This window comes from Ceratina calcarata, unplaced genomic scaffold (genome assembly GCF_001652005.2).
Source record: "Ceratina calcarata isolate Rehan_Ccalc_2016 unplaced genomic scaffold, ASM165200v1 scaffold321.2, whole genome shotgun sequence".
Lineage (NCBI taxonomy): Eukaryota > Metazoa > Arthropoda > Insecta > Hymenoptera > Apidae > Ceratina > Ceratina calcarata.
In genome coordinates, this window is record NW_017154760.1 from 710,636 (window position 1) to 726,775 (window position 16,140).

General features: G+C 44.2%; 4 protein-coding genes and 1 long non-coding RNA gene across 10 annotated transcripts; 2 read left to right on the forward strand and 3 right to left on the reverse strand.

The window, feature by feature from the left end:
* Positions 1 to 6,150: 6,150 nt before the first annotated feature.
* On the reverse strand, positions 6,151 to 9,334 carry LOC108624607 (poly(A)-specific ribonuclease PARN). Of its 5 annotated transcripts, none has more exons than XM_018024007.2 (13): positions 9,181 to 9,323; positions 9,084 to 9,125; positions 8,584 to 8,797; positions 8,213 to 8,500; positions 7,852 to 8,140; positions 7,654 to 7,775; positions 7,310 to 7,542; positions 7,100 to 7,169; positions 6,985 to 7,040; positions 6,841 to 6,927; positions 6,593 to 6,782; positions 6,392 to 6,522; positions 6,151 to 6,306 (listed from the first exon to the last, which is right to left on the reverse strand). In XM_018024007.2, the coding sequence occupies exons 1-13, from the start codon at positions 9,185 to 9,187 to the stop codon at positions 6,215 to 6,217; spliced, it is 1,821 nt and encodes a 606-aa protein (XP_017879496.1). In that variant the 5' UTR covers positions 9,188 to 9,323; the 3' UTR covers positions 6,151 to 6,214. The 5 variants fall into 5 exon arrangements, with proteins under 5 accessions (XP_017879496.1, XP_017879498.1, XP_017879495.1 ...); XM_018024009.2 differs by adding an exon at positions 8,884 to 8,998 and having other exon boundaries at positions 6,204 to 6,522; positions 9,181 to 9,322; XM_018024006.2 differs by having other exon boundaries at positions 6,204 to 6,522; positions 9,181 to 9,334.
* Positions 9,335 to 10,184: 850 nt separating this feature from the next.
* Positions 10,185 to 11,096, reverse strand: mRpS21 (mitochondrial ribosomal protein S21). 2 transcript variants are annotated; one of them, XM_018024101.2, is made up of 3 exons: positions 10,990 to 11,096; positions 10,757 to 10,917; positions 10,185 to 10,504 (listed from the first exon to the last, which is right to left on the reverse strand). In XM_018024101.2, exon 3 carries the CDS (start codon positions 10,502 to 10,504, stop codon positions 10,232 to 10,234), a length of 273 nt encoding a protein of 90 aa, XP_017879590.1. In that variant the 5' UTR covers positions 10,757 to 10,917; positions 10,990 to 11,096; the 3' UTR covers positions 10,185 to 10,231. The 2 variants fall into 2 exon arrangements, with proteins under 2 accessions (XP_017879590.1, XP_017879591.1); XM_018024102.2 differs by having other exon boundaries at positions 10,979 to 11,080.
* A 172-nt stretch (positions 11,097 to 11,268) lies between these two features.
* On the forward strand, positions 11,269 to 15,084 carry gudu (Armadillo repeat-containing protein gudu). Its single transcript, XM_018024089.2, has 10 exons — positions 11,269 to 11,642; positions 11,711 to 12,020; positions 12,091 to 12,294; positions 12,840 to 12,926; positions 13,081 to 13,329; positions 13,428 to 13,883; positions 13,974 to 14,378; positions 14,437 to 14,658; positions 14,788 to 14,903; positions 14,969 to 15,084. Exons 1-10 carry the CDS (start codon positions 11,587 to 11,589, stop codon positions 15,000 to 15,002), a joined length of 2,139 nt encoding a protein of 712 aa, XP_017879578.1. The 5' UTR covers positions 11,269 to 11,586; the 3' UTR covers positions 15,003 to 15,084.
* Positions 12,189 to 14,000, reverse strand: LOC113464284 (uncharacterized). The gene is made up of 3 exons (XR_003389125.1): positions 13,919 to 14,000; positions 12,756 to 12,971; positions 12,189 to 12,277 (listed from the first exon to the last, which is right to left on the reverse strand). It is a non-coding gene; the product is annotated as an uncharacterized LOC113464284 (long non-coding RNA).
* A 10-nt stretch (positions 15,085 to 15,094) lies between the features above and the next one.
* Positions 15,095 to 16,126, forward strand: LOC113464283 (uncharacterized). The gene is made up of 2 exons (XM_026813243.1): positions 15,095 to 15,321; positions 15,396 to 16,126. The coding sequence occupies exons 1-2, from the start codon at positions 15,117 to 15,119 to the stop codon at positions 15,635 to 15,637; spliced, it is 447 nt and encodes a 148-aa protein (XP_026669044.1). The 5' UTR covers positions 15,095 to 15,116; the 3' UTR covers positions 15,638 to 16,126.
* Positions 16,127 to 16,140: the final 14 nt, after the last annotated feature.

The window sequence follows — 16,140 nt, forward strand, 5'->3', positions numbered from 1 at the left end:
GGAATTTTTAACGCATAATTTCTAGTATTCTAATACACAGTTTTGACATTCGTTTTATTGGACTGTAAGTGACTCGCAACTGTCTACATGTCCTATAATTCTTACTTCTGCATACTTTTTACTGTATATATTAAATAATATCCTCGAAATTGACATTATTTTGAACTTTAAAACATTCTCAGATTATGTATTAAGAATTATACAAAATTACAAAATTCTGTCATCGTTCCATTCATATTTTTTCATGAATGAAATCAAAATTCTGTGATAAATATTTTAATAGGCTTGCAAAATTTCTAAAATTTTGTACAACGTTTCATTACTATTATAACTGTTAAAATTGCAATGCTTTGTCATTTTTTTTATGTAAGGGTTTATTAAAAATTCCTTGATTAAGGAAAACAGGTCGAAGAATTTTATAAACCCTACTCCTCTGTAATAATCATTTGTCCTAAAAGTTCATTGCTTCAAATATTGGACACAGTTTTTTATTACACGTCTTAAGCTTCTGGCATTGATCTTACGGCTCATACAACCTCAAACATTTCCATCCATAATTAATGTAAAGAAAAGTTCACGACGTTTTCGAGATCAGCAATAATGAATTTAAATCACTGCCGTGTTCTCGCGTTCGTTTTTCAAACGCGATGGAACATGGGAACAAAATTTGGTTACAGCTCTAACGACCCCCTGCGAGAGGGAACGATATCAAGGCGTTCGCTGGGCATTGTCCTTCCTCTACATGAAATAGGGTTGTCTGTGTCTATTGTGAATCGTTTGAACTCGTTCCGCTCATGGAATCTAAATATCGTAAATAGTTGGCCGCCCTCTTCGCCGCGTGCCCCCGTTCATTTCGAGAAGGGTGAATTCCCGAAAATAGCATTAAGCTCCTCTTTTCATTTGAATATTTCGAAACGTGGGAACACCGTCGCGTCGCACCAAACACTCTCAAAACCCGCCTCGACTCACTCGAACAGACTACAGTCCTCCCTCTTTCAATTCAATTTTAAATCCTCGTTTAACAAATGCGTCTACAGAAAGTTTTGATACTTCTTCCGAAAGCGTAATGGCCATCGCTCGAAAGAGTGAGTGAGAGAGAGAAAGAGAGAGGTAAAACCATGTTTTCACCCTATTATGTGATCTACTCCGAGTGCAACCCTTGCCGCCGCCCTGCGATAATAACACTCCGGGCAAAAGAGGATATGCAACGGATGATAATTATTGTTATTTGACCCGAGGCACGGAGTTTTATCCGGGCGAACAGTTTTCCGCGGTAACTAGTGAGAGAGGATTAAATACCCGACTCGCAAAGGGGTACGGCGCGGCAGCGGTGCCCTCGGGGGTTGGTATCGGGGAACGCCTGACAAGATGGCTGGAAGTTTGAGGCTCCGTGTAATGAGACTCAGTAAGTTAGTACTCAAAGAGACAAACGCTAGACGAAACGGGGTTGCAACAATCCGATCCTCCATTTAATACGAACGTGGATAGACGATGGAACGAAGTTTTCCTCTGCTTGAAAAATAATTCAAAGACGTACATCTGTAGTCGTAGTACACGCGAGAATTTTTCCGAACCGATTAATCGATCATTTATATTAAATAAAAATGCACGAAGCTCGCTTAGACTCGAAAAGGGTTCCACTTACAATTTTCATTATGTTTGCTATTTCTTTTCCCGAATTTAACGTATCAAAGATTCATAAATCTACTACCTATCCTAGTAGTGCATGTGAGAATTCTTCGAAATCGTTGCGTCGTTAATTTACGTGAAATAAAAATTGGTAGGGAACTAAAAATAAGCGCGGAGCTGAAGTAGGCGAGAGAGGCCGAAGTAAGCGAAGCGAGACGAACCGATTGCCGCGATCTCCTCTACCACTATACGTCCTTATGCGCCTAGCTAAGAAGCTTCTCTTCCGGCTTGGGAATCTACCGCGGCGGATCGCAACCCTTTTAACCCATTATATCCCTCGCCCACGTCCTCGTTTCCTCGTAATATCTTCCTGGCCGTGACAGCCACCCAAAGGGACGAATTCTGTGTATTATCGTGTATAGTAGCCCGAGGGAGAGATCTCCCCGCTGCATTTGCTTTTTTCTCTTTCTTCCTCATTCGATAATCTCCTGTCAGCTGTAATTATCTCCCTGCGCAGCTATCGCGAGTGCATGTTTTATCAAAAGGGATGATATCGGTCGGTTTATGGCAGGACTCTCTACGATGTTAAATCGCTAAAAATGAAATGTTGAATGAAAATGTAACGTTCGTGTAGTACATCATCCGGATTTCTCCTAAGGGAGGTCCTTAGGTCTAAGAACCTAAAGGGAGGTCCATCGAATCTGTCAGAGACTAAACGAAAGTCTTATTCGTAAATAAATAATCGTTACCAGTTTTCGATTCCGAATCGATCGTTGGATATTCCGTTTAATTCCCTGTGCTCGATGGATATTTTCATTTTCTAATCGCCGTTTATTAACGGTTTCAAGCGGCGTGGGCTCGCTCGGTGCCGGTATGCGTTATGCGCGTTATAATTCACCGGTGGTAGCCGTAACTCACGGCTACTCTCTCTCTCTCCCTCTCTCTCTTTCTCTTTCTCTTTCTCTTCCTCCGTCGGCTCGGTCTCAGCTTCTTCGGTAGGACGTATGTACGGTGCATGTACCGGTCCACCGTATGGGCGGGGCACCTCTTACAGGAGGTCTCTTCCTATTTATCGCGTTCGATGCACCCTGCCGCATTCTACCGTTCCATCTCGGCTCCGTCCAACCTTGCCCGCGGATTCCGCGCCGCCGGTTCAAGCTCCAACTATTATTCGGATTCGTTCCAATTTCCGGCGAATCGGTGGCTAAACGAGTGCAAATAGTTGTATAAAACGCTTTTCGCTCGACTCGATGGTTTAGAAAAGTAATCGAGGAGGAACGGTAATTTATCAAAATCGGATTTGGACGCAGACTCTTAATAACTTTGTTAATAGCGGACGGATCCGCTTCGTTCGCGACTTAAATCGAACCTTGAACGAACTGCTGTGAACGAGCTCCGATGAATTTCAATAAACCGGTGATCGCTCACAGAAATAATTATCTTGGAAGGTCGACCATTCTCTCATCTTTCTCCGAACATAAAATACAGCGCGGTTCCTTTTTATTTTTTCCTCGTCGTATTTAAAGAAAACGGGGCCGAGAAACGGTGCCTGAGATCTCTAGATATCTCGCCGCGATTAGAATCGTAATAAAGAAGCAGCGGGTCTATTAATTTTTTGGATCGCAAAGTCTGCTGCTGCAGTTCGAAGGTAAGAGCGCAGCTTCCCTTCCCGGCGCGATATCCATCCCTCCGGTATCTTGGCAACGGCGATTCGAAGGGTTGCACAGGGGTTACCGCCATGCCCGTCGCGCGTGACTCATTCTACCCCCGCGGGGAGTTGTAAAAAAAGAGAGAGAGAGAAAAAAAATTTAGCAATAGGATAGGAAAGAAGTTCGGCTCGAGGGGGTTCTCTCCCTCCAGTGGTCGCGTCGGGAAGACGGTGACTGGTCGGCTGGGGGTTAAATCCACCCCTCGTTAAGGGCGGAGTACGTGGGATGGTGGGGCGGCGAGTCGCCGAGAAATTTATGCTAATTCCAGGAAGGAGGGCGGCCAGAAAGAAGCGAAGGGTAGCTGCGCTCCCTTCCCACCCCCTGTAGCTCCATCGATTTTTCTCCCTTCCGTCGCGGACGATTCGGCCACCGCTCTCACACCCCTCCGTCCCTCCCTACCCCAAACGCGCGCGTTTCCACGTGGGGGAACCGGCAAAACGAAACTCCGAACCCGCGTGTACCACACCTCGTCGTTCACATGGAAACGTGCGCGCCGTGTCCTCTTGGCTCGAATAAAAATTAGTGCGTTCGTTACACATGGTTCACGTCGGCGATCGTCGCGAGTTCGATGAAATTTTGGAGTGATCGGAGGTCGAAGGTAACGACAAACCCCCGGGGGGCCCGGGTTCCAGGGATAGTGTGTGGCAATCGGTGGAGGAGGAGAAGGAGGAGGAGGAGAAGGAGAGAGGAGGAGGCGGAGGGTGGTAAGCGAAAATTACCTGGAACACACGCTGATTGCGCATTCGCGCGATCGAGGACCGGCGATGTATCTATTAATCCTGCCACGTGGGTCCTGGCAATGCGATACAACGGACGCCGCATTCTTGCGATTACGATAATAAGCGGATCTTGAGTTGGACGTTTTGCGACGCTTGCGGTGGGACTTGGACGATAGACACGGTGATGACAAAACTTCATTCAATCCTCGCTCTACGATTACCGTGTGCCGAGTTCGCATTTACTTCGAATCGGTTCCTCTGAGTAGTTCAACTGAAATCGTTCGGAATGTTCGTTAATGATGAAAGAGTGTAGTTGAAGTTCAGATGAAATTAAAGCTCGAACAGAAAGCTCTAGTTCAATTAAGTTCCTCTAATAATTTTAGTTAAATCGGCTTCGAATGACACCTATTCTACGATTCTGAATATTCTGTCCTACTGGAAATCGTTGTCGAACTTCAATTGAAGATAATTTTGATAATAACGAACCGATTTACTTCATACGCGGCTTCAATTAAAAATTGATCTCTCTACTTCAATTTCATTCCTCTCGCAATTTCATCTAAAATCACCGTTGATAAGTGAAAATCAATTTCGAAGCCAACCATGTCCCAGTATTAAAATTGAATCCCAATGAAAAATACTGTCCAACTTCAATGGAGCATAATTTTGTTAATAGTGAACCGATTTATTTTGTTCAGGGCTTAAATTCAATCTTCGAATCTCTACTTTAATTCAGTTCTGGCAATTTTAGCTGAACTGATTCTTAAGTGATGAAAATCCATTTTTCAGTACGCCTAGTAACATTCTAAAAATCCTATCCTAACGAAAACGAACATATCACTTAGATTGTTAATAACGTTGTTGATAATAGACCGATTTGCGGCTTAAATTAAACTCTGGAATATCTACTTCGATTCAGAACCTTTACGAGAAATAAAAATAAAACGAATTTTGTCTACACAATGATGAAACTTTCAAGAGTATTAATCTGTAATTAGAATTTACTTCACTAGATTTCGACTTCCTCTGTCGAGTAAAACAGGTAAATGGAAGTCGTATTGAGGGATGCTAAGCGAGGATTGAATAATTTGTTCGTCGGTCTCGATGCACGATTTCCCGTGGACGCGTGAAATTTTTCGTTTGATCGCAAACAATTCCGCTCGTTCGATTTTTAATTGATGGAAGGGTGTGGGTTTGTAGCAACGACGCTACGAACAGGGTAATGGCGAAAGAGGGTAGGAATTGTAGGAAAATGGCGACCACCCCGTATCTTTTTACCCTGCTTTCAATCCTCCACCGGCGCACCCTTAAACGTTATTTTCAACTTCAGTAATTAATTTCTGCAAATCAGTCGAACGATCTTTTTAAAAAATTACCGACGTACCACTTTGGTGGAATAAAAATTCATAGATTTTATAAATTTTTATACATTGGGATGCGATCGTTCGACGTATTTGGGACCGACTCGAAGAGACTGAACTCTCGGATCGATTCGGTGCCGAACGAGAACGCCACATTTGCTGTATTAAAACGACACACCGGTTGCGTTAACGTCGGACGCATTGAGGAATCGTAATAAATCGATTCTGATCGAAGTGGTTTCTCTCTTTGTTCCGTCAGCTTGTGGCAATTTCGAGGACGACTTGGGGCTTAGCGGGTCCCGTGGTAGCTCGAGAATCCTACTGGCCTGCTAAGTCCCAAGTTGTCTCCGATAACAACTGCCTGCGAGTCTCGGAGGATTAGTACGATGACGAAGGAAGAAGTCGGGGAATTGTACGGTAATACAGAATTAATTGACAATTGCTACTGTACTAACTGCCTGAAGTCTCGAATAACGAACGTATTTCCAACCGAGAAGCAGTTCGTTGCGTCAGTTTGGGGTTTCTATGCGGCATGTGCTTTGTCTGCTCTAAACGCAATGCCCTCCGAAATCTCAAACGAGTCCAACGCCTCGTCGACGCCTGCAATCACGTGCGCGCGTGACAGACGTGAGAGAAGAATAGATGAAAAACGAAATCTTACCGATGATCTCCGCGTGAATAGAAGAAAAGGAATGGTGTTTTCGGTGTGTTATGGGTTATATGGGAAGCGTGTTATTTTTCAGTAAATATATTTATCATGACGATATCGATCGTTAATCAATACAGTGCGGCGAAGTTATTCCCAAGACACGGAATCGTCGAAGGTCTTCCGCTTCTGCGGCACGTCGGTTGTGTTCGTTCGCTGCCTCCGTTTCCTACGTCGTTTCCCTGACGAACGAAATAACCAAAAGGAACGAGAAGAGAGCGTGGACACATCGAATATTTTCGAATTGAAACTGAGACGATCGATTACCAGTGACTATCTCCCATCCGTCGTCGTCCGCCGCCGCCGCCGTCGCCTCTTTCGCGCCATTCGCGTTCTTACTCTCACCGGAGCTCTCGCCCTTCTCGCTGCTGCTGCCGCCGCTACCACTCTCGACTATCCTGAAATCGGACGAACGAAACGTCTATGGAGAATACGCGATGGAATAAACGAGAATAAAGATAAACTTACTTCGATAACTTCTGTTTCTTTTCGGTTTCATTACCATCCACATCGAGGCTTGCCTGGTACTCCCGATACCTTCTTATAGTATAAACGTTAGTTTTGCTTTTTAGGTTCTTCGCGACCGCGGCCGCTTGTTCCTTACGATTCAATCCGACGTACGCGGTGGTGTCGCTCAGCCAAGAGACTTGTATACCTCCTGGAACAAAGACATCAAATCAATCCATAATCGGACGGTGTAAACGAACATTTCTTACCGAACGGACTGAATAGCTGCGATATGTCGTTGAACTTCCACTCCCTCGGGAATGTCAAGTGAAATACGTGTTCCCTGCTCGGCTTGGCTAACAGATCAAAGATAAATCATATTCCTGTTCGTTTGGGATTCGACATATACTTACGATCGTCTCCTGTGATGTTTATGTACGGCATGTCTTTCAGTCGTCCTATCAGCAATCTGTAACCAAAACGTATATCTACGGTGATCTGTAATCGAACATGCATAAGAGAACTTACTTGTTCAGAAACGGATGGAGCAACGGCGAATCAGGTAACACGGTATCGACCGGCGGATCCTGCAACGATCCTGCGAAACACATTTAATCGTACGTAACATACACGTAACTTCGACATGGATTCTTTCGATCGATCATCGCGTTCAAGTTTGATACATAGGAAATTCTATCTCGATTTTCCTCATTTCTGTTTTATGTTTGTGATACGGACCCAGGCGATTGGACAACGCGACGAAGCAGACGCCGGTCAGGAACGCGTCGTATCCAGCCTCATGCGACTTGTCGACCTCGGACGTCGAGTAGGTTCTACCTTCGACCACTGGCCCCATCTCTGGAATCCGAAACGGTCGTTTACCGACCGTTTCGAACAACACAGACAGATTCGACGAGACGACGCTGTCCCTCAGCTCCTGCGAATGGCATATTACTTTTGTGTCTAACAATCTAGAAACAAAAAGGAGGAACGGAAGACAGAAGCGTACGCCCTATGCAGAATTTCCACGGTTTCAACGGTTCTCGAAGGAAAACAACCGCTTATAGAAGTTTTAGCCTCACCTTGGAAACAGACCGTGGAGCAGCGACTTGAATTCCGCGTAAGATTCAGGCAAATGTCCGAAAAACTGGTGAACCATGTGACAGAGGTCTAACAACATGTTGTGGCCGACTATCAATTTCCCCTGATGTAGAAAGATGCTTTAAATCTCCAACAAATGTCGTCAACGAAGAAGAGTAAAAATTATTAATTAAACGTACGGAGTCGACAATTTTCCTCATGAGGAGGCCGAGTCCCACCGCCCGTTTCACCTCGGCCACCTCTCTCACCCGCCTTTCGAGCTCCTTCCGCTCCTCCTCCTCCTTCGTACCGAGCTTCTTTACCACGAGGGTGTAATCAAATTTCTCCAGCCTGCTCTCGATCCTCAATCTGTTCGGCCATCGTATCCTCGCTTCCTGATGCACCAGCCTCCTTATGTAACTGTTGCACTTGTCTATCGTTAGCTCCTCGCCCTCGAAACCAGACTGGACAAATTCGTCTATCCTCCTGCTAATGTACAATCACTATAAATTAACATATAAAGATTTAACAGTTACGTTCAAGCTGTAAGTGAGGTATTACCATACGTCTTCGACGAGAGGTTTGTCGGAATCAGGAATAGGCACGATTTCGGTGGACCCTTCGTCTCTGCTGGCCCTAGCCTTCAGTTTCTCCTCCAGTTTCTTCATCAGCTTCTCTTCCTCCATCGCGGTTAAATACGGAATCCCACATTTAAACAGTTTATTGAAGTCAAATCCCTGATCGGCCAAGAAGGATATGCAGGATGCCTGGCACATGAATCGACAGTCTGTAGTGGTGCGATTCAGTGGTCGTGGGAACACGTAGAAGTTGTACGACTTATGGCTGTACCTGTAACATTCGATTGAGCCATCGTGAATTATAGTAGTAATCGAGGAGAAACCCACATGAAAACATGTTCGGATGTAATATACCTCTGAGTTTTGTCGTCATACGTGAAGACGGCTAGCCCGAATTGGACCAAGAGGAAGTCCATCGAACCGGCTCTAAGCTTTGAATAATATTGCGCCGGCGTATCGTAGATGCCGACGATCGCCTCCGAGTTCAATCCCGTGAACTCGCCGTCGATCGCCAGGAACGTCGACCCTTTCAATACTTCCTCCAGCTCCTCGAGGACCTCCTGAAAATCTGTTAATCATTTCATTGGCATATAGGGCCCTGCTTTCTTCCTAGAGGTTCCTAGAAGATTACTAAGAGGCTCGAGCGATGCTAACCTTGTGTACTCTGACGACATTAAGATTTCTTTATGGGACTTGAATACACGATCGTAGATGTTTCTACTGCTATCGAGAGGAGAGTGGATTCAACCAACACTCGGCGCGTTAAACACTTGTTAGTATACACAGAAATAAGATAGAACGAACGATACGATGTGTTTACGAGAATCGGTGAAAGGAAGTTGTATTATACTCACTCGACGAAGTGACTTCCATTTCGCCTTGTCCTCGTCTCCTCCCTTCGATCAGATTATTATTTTGGAGAAAATCACAGGTATAAAAGCATGAGCTCACTTTTCATTTAGAGATCCATGACAACGGCGCAGGAAAAGATGTAACATGTAACATGGCGCAGTTCGCAGAACCATCGCACAAAAGGACTGAGGAGGACTGATGACTGATACCAACTGACACTCACCAATCGCGCATCCATCATCCACACTTTCGAATGAACCACTAGCGCCACTGTCGACAAATTCAAATGCATGGATCCATGGCCCACCTCGGTCCATGTTCAAATAGAAAATAGAAAATAAAATTTCAATTTACCTTTCAATGATTCTGCTAATGTAATTCAACAAAAACTCCACCGCCACTTCCTCTCCCTTCAGCATAAATAACCATGAAATTACTTTTGTTCTTAGAACATCTATTTCATTGATACTTTACGCGTATGTTCTGTGTTCTTTTTTTATACTCCTGTCCAATGCAGGTTAGCCGAATTCATGTTTCACTACTCGATATTATGTATTATGTATTCGTTATTGTCACTAAAGGGCTTCTTCCCGTAAATAAATAAATAAATTACCATTCCCAGTTCGTTTGCTTGCACAGAATTTAGGATAACGTATCGTATGTACCTCATTCTTATTGGCATCTTATTCAATTACATACGTTTAACACGAGTCGAAAAGTAAAATAGGATCAGAATTACGTCCGCTTTGGTGTCAATGTATGAAATCATGTTTCAATTAAAATCATCGACTTTCCCTCTTCATTTCCTGCGACACGTGTTTTACGTGACTCTCGTTTATATAGAAATGTTATGAGCCGACGTGACCGCCAGCAAGAAACCGTAACAAGTTCGTGTCCATCTAGCGTCGAAATCTCACATTTTTCTATAGAAAATTGACCTTGTCAAATTACGCTTACAAGGCTTCAGTAATAGAATTTTATCGAATTTCATTGAATCGTGGCAGTAGCGTAGAGAAAATTCAAATGTAACAATTTCTCGAAATCCATTAATAATTGTTAACTCGAAAAAAGATTCCAAAATTTATGAAACAATAAAGTCCACCTTATAGGTACATAATTGTTTTACTATATTTATTCTTTTACATAGGAATTAAGCAGTGCCAGGGAAGGGTTCAACTCTGTTGGTCCTCAGAATGAACTTAATTTTCCTGTTCATGTCTTCAGAATAGATAGCTCGGCACCTCTCATAGTTCACTCGCCTCCTTGTCTGCGTTGGTTTCTCAAAGTACCTTGTGTACCTATACTGATCAAATATACCTTCCTTACCAAGGATACTGTTCAGCAAGCGAGAGGCCTTCTCTAAATTTTTATCTTGTACCATCACCGTCCTTGCCAGGAACTGGGCATGCTTTGGCATTCCCATCTGTTAAATAATTATCACCAAATTGTTTAATCAGAAAACAATACTAGCTGAGACAACAAGCTAAGTCCACTAGATTAGAAACAATTTTTTTCTTTTTTGTACAAATTAAGTTAAGATAGGTATAGAACTGTTTTAAAATTTCACAAGCCATTCTACTCGAGTCGAGAGGTTAGGCTCATTCGATTTGAAACGATTTTCCTCTTTATAAGAATTAGGTTCAACATTCATTCGATGGTAAAATTGACAGAGTACCTTGAATTGATCTAATACGGAAGAACAGCGTTTCTTAACGACTTGCAGATCAGTTCCTAACAGTTCTTAATGTGATAAGTGCAATTGAACTGCATGTGACCAAGGAACAGCATGTTCAACAAGGTGATTACGACGAAGTACACGATCAAGCAGGACAATATCTGGAAAGGATATACAGAAATGTATTCTAAGCAATTGATTTCGAATAAAAAGTTCATTCACCGATCAATTACTTCTCTGTCCTTAAGATTGTACCGAAATCCCCATCGGCAGACGCACAGCCACGCCGACAGCGACATTAACAGCAGCACGACTGAAAATGGTGTAGCATAGATTTGCACGCGGAACATTTGAATTTCGACTGACCGTGTTTCATCACTCCTCCGTATTCGCCCTATTTCTTGAAGAGGACGTCAGTGCTTACAATTTTGGTTTAAAACGCTTCGGTACTTATTTAGTACGGTGGCAATGTAAGTACCCAATTTTTCTCGCGAATTTTGTTACCTATAACCAGAAACTTTTTCGAATCCGGGACAATCGAATCGAGCCGATCGAACGATTAGATCGATCGACGCCAGATTCTCATGTTCAGATGGAACTGGTCAAATTTTCAGAACGAATTAAGTTTAATTAATAAAGTGACTTTGATTAGATTTAAAATGTTTCTAGGTATGGAAATTCGTAGCCGCGGGGCTCGTTTGATCGATAATGCAATCGAGTGACATGAGAGATGCGAGCTTACCGAGTCTCCGGCAATTCCAAACGGAACGAACTATATTACAGGCCTTTTGATTCAAAGTGTAATTAATTGAATAATTAATTAATAAACGATGCCACCGAAACGGAAGAAAGAGATGAAGAAGGTTCCTCTGGAACCACTGCCAGCGTGAGTCCCCAAAATCTGTGCTCATATAATAAATTCAACAAGCCTGCACGTTTAATTGTACCCGATAGGATGGAACCGGACATACCGGAGGTGATAGACGCTGAAGAATCCCCCAAGCCTTTGGTATCCGAGGTAACCGGTCAGCCGTTTGGTCCTCGGATACGGTACGTCACCGAGAAAATCGAGGACGAAAGCTCGGACGATGAGCCCGAATCGGAGAGCGACGACGAAGAGCTGAGAATTCTGCAGGAAGAAGCGCCCGAGGTGCCCTCGGAGTTTTGGCACATACAAAAATTGATCCGGTACATGAAGGCTGGCAATCAGACTGCCACAATGGTTTCTGTCTGCCTCCTCAAGGATTATGACCTCACCAGCAGGGTAGATATACTTCTCCTTTCATTTTGTCCCTGTTTCTATGTATTTAATAATCGTTCATCTATCTCGACAGATCATCCAGAGAGCCGTTCAAGAGATTGGTGGGCTGGAGATTTTAGTGAACTTATTAGAGACAAAGGACTTGAAGTGCCAGAGCGGAGCATTATCGGTTCTGTTGCAGATTGTCAGTTCGAAGGATATGAGACGGTATCTGATCGACCTTGGCATTGTCACGCCGTTGATAGAGATGCTGCGACACCCTGCAAGAGACATACAAGTTAGTTTCTCACAGTCGATAATCAATTATTCTCTTTCTAAATAATGGAGTTTCAATAACAAACTGAATAATTGTTATACTAATTGATTTTTAAATTATTATTAGAGATAGATTTATGAATCTTTAAAGACACTAAGATACGATATCCCTGAAGGTCTTTTATTAATTTCATTCAATTCCCTTGATTAGAACCAAAGTTGTTACAATTCTTAACCGAAGAGTTCCAATACAAAAACCTAATAGCTTATGTTACATAGTATTTTAATTACTATTAACAAACCGTTTAAAATACCTTAATGAAACTTTAGAAACACCTACATAGAAGCTTTCTAAAAATTCCTCTCACGTTTTATTTGATTCCCTTGATTACAACAAAAGATAGCAGTTTGGAGTCAGAAATCATTATTAATTGAAACTTCAATGGTCATACTTTAAAGAGGACGGATATCTTCAAGTCTTACATATCGTAAATGTTTTCCCTGTTCTTCTCGGTTTCGCCTTTCTAGGAGCCACGAACATTTTTCTACTGTTGTATCGTTGAATAGGTTCTGGCTGCGGAGACCATGGCCATCATTGCCCAAATTAGGAAAGCAAGGAAACAGATCCGACTACGCGGCGGCATACCTCTTATAGTAAGCCTCATATTTTATTTCTCGGATTCCACCGGTCAGGATTATCTGATGACAATTCACAGACATACCATCTGACTTGCTACCCGTATTAAATGTAATCTTTTGTAATCGAATGTGATTCTATGTAATTAATCTTGTGCCCAATGAATGGCAGCTGGACGCGATGGACGTGGCTGACAAAGTTCTGAGAACGCCCTATGAGAATCTGAACGAGACCAACAAAGAATTAGTGGACGTGGCCATTGGTTGCGCCAAGGTTTTGGATTCTTTGAGCAGCAGCCCGAAAGCAAAAGAGCAGCTCCGGAAATACGGGGTTGTCAAGCATATGGAAAGATTCCTGAAGTCCTGTCACACGGCTCTGATCGTGCCGATCATGGGTACCATCCAACAGTGCGCGAGCATGGTAAAATGATCGACTTGCGTAACATGAATTTTATTTACATCCCGCGGATCGCTCATCTTCGGAATACGATTTTCAATGTATTTAATTGCCGATCGAAGGAATCGTTTCGCGAGGCGTTCGAGAAGACGGACATAATGTCGGACGTAGTGCGCCACCTACGCCGCGAGAGTCCCAGCGGCAAGGACGCTGTTGATACAAAGTTAAAAGAGAATTGCGCTCTGGCGATATTCAAGTGTGGTGCCAGCAAAGCGGCCAGGGACGTCGTGCGCGTGACATCCGGTCTGGACGTCCTCTGTAGACTCCTGCAAAGCGAGCAGGCGTTGGAAAACAAAAGATTGCTGGCCGCGGTTACCGGGGGCATTTGGAAATGCGCCATCAGCCCGGAGAACGTTCTGCGGTTCAACCAGAACGGACTGGTCGCGCTGTTGATACCGTTCTTAGAGGAGGACGAGGACGAGGAAGTCCAGGCAAACGTCGTGGGCGCTTTGGCCGAGTGTTGCAAGGATCCGCAGAACAGGGACGTCCTCAGACTGAATGATGGCTTGCCTAATCTCGTAATAACTGCGTTCGCGCAACGATTCATACTCACTCCGCTTTCTCTGCTGCAAGAGCTCGAATGAAGAGTAACCATGTTCTTTTTTCAGATAAAATTGTTGAGCTCGACGTACGAGCCGTTGTTGGAAAACGTGCCGTTAGTTATTAAAGAGTGCGCGAAGGACGAACGGTGCATGGACATCATCAACGATCCGGAGCACGTAAACGACGGTGTGCGGCTAGTCTGGTCGTTGCTGAAGCATCCGAGCGACAAGATAAAGAGGAACGCGTGCCTTGCGTTGGTGCCTTGCATAAAGTACGCGAAGGACTCGCCGGAGATGGTGAGGGCGTTTGTGGGCGGGTTGGAGTTGACCGTCAGCCTGCTGGACAGCGGTAACTCGAGCGTCCTAAGCGCCGTGTGTGCGACGATTGCCGAGATCGCAATGGACCAAGAGAATCTGGGCATCCTCAGCGATCATGGGGTCGTCGAGAAACTTGCACATTTAGTCCAGACGGTAAGGCCAGCAGTTATGTTCGATTGGTTGATCGACGAATTTGTTCATCGATGATTAGGAGGACGAAGAGCTGAGGGCGAACTTGACGTTGGCCATCGCGTACTGCTGCGACTGGGGGGAGAATAAGTATCAGTTCGGCGAATTGAACGCGGTGGCACCATTGATCGATTACATGACCAGTAAAAACAAGAAGGTTCTGAGAGGTGTTTGCATAGCGGCTTATCATTTGAGCAAAGAGCCCTCCAACTGTATCACCATGCACTCAGCTGGGATCATCAAGGTACCTCCCCGATCAACTGTTTATACAGGGTCTACCAAAATTCACGATTTCCCTCCGACGAAAGAGGGCACCTCGTGAATTCTGGGACTTCCGATTTAATTTTAATCGACGTCTAACGACATTTGTCAGCATGTTTTGAGGCTGGTTGGTTCGGACGACCCGGAAATGCAGATAGCTGCGGCGTCGACGATTCGTAATATCAGGAAGCTCGCGTTAACGGCGGAGAAATTGCACTTCAAAGAGATGTACGTAAACGTTCATTTTTCATTAATCAATTTAATTCGAATCCATTTTCTGTCCCAATTCACAGAAGCACTTTGGAGGAGACCGATTTCCTTTTATGATTCGTCGACCGTCGGATCGATGTACGCTCGTCGCCTTGTAACCAGAGTATGTAACCAATCAATAAAACAAAAGAAAAACCGAGAGAGGAAGTGTCAACCTTTCTGTAACGAATCATGAACGGATCGTTATTGATGAATATTCATTTCTCCATCCTCGTCGTGCTGTGCCGTTATCCCGGCACAGCGTCGGCTACCATCGACGTTAATTTGAACGAGTTAGAATATTTAGCTGCCCGGCTGGATCCGTTCGAGTGTCGCAGATTGATAACGGCCCTTCATTACCACAGCTATGAACTACCGAACAATTTACCCGAGGCTGGTAACGATTTTCATTGATATTTGAATGTAACGAAGATTTCGAATAAATTCCAATTAATTTCATTGTCGAATGAGAGAGGAACGTGGACGATGACGTGCCCTGTTTCCGTCACCTGCTGCATTGGAACGGTTCCCCGGCCGAAGGGAAAGGCAACAGTCATGAAGCATTAACGCATAGGCTGCGTCAGATAAATCGCAATGACCTGGCCGACTGGCTGGGCAGGTCGGCGTTCAAGCAACTGGGCAACGACTTAAACAGAGCAGTGGAAGCAGGATCGTTCGGCGAACTCGGGAAACGGGAGACGGATCCACCGTAATCCATTTAATTATCTCGTCACGTGCTACGAATGGTTACTTCATTAATTGATTGAGATCAGTCGTCTGGTGGTGACTTTGGAATCGAGAACTTCGAAGGAGGAGGAGGAGGATCCCTGGTGGCAGGCAAACGTCGTACTTCTAGCTGTTTTAGTCGGGCTGATAGGAAGTTTAATCGCAATCGTCTGTGCAGCTGTTTTCTATAAAATTCGACAGAGTCTTCGCGAGAGGATGTACAAGTATGTCGAGGCAGAAATCGATAGATTAATAGCTATTATGTTATCTCCGTGTTTATCAGAAATTACATCGGTGTACACGGTCGTAATCGTTTGATTAACAAACTGATTAATGACAGAGAAGTAAGGCAACGAGAGGAGGAGGAGGAGGTTGACGAATATTCTAAGGGACACCGTGCAGAGACTACAGAATACGATACGGATTTCGAATAGATAAATAGTTCGGGGGACCTCCTAATTAATAGATTCTAACTGATGGCGATGCAATT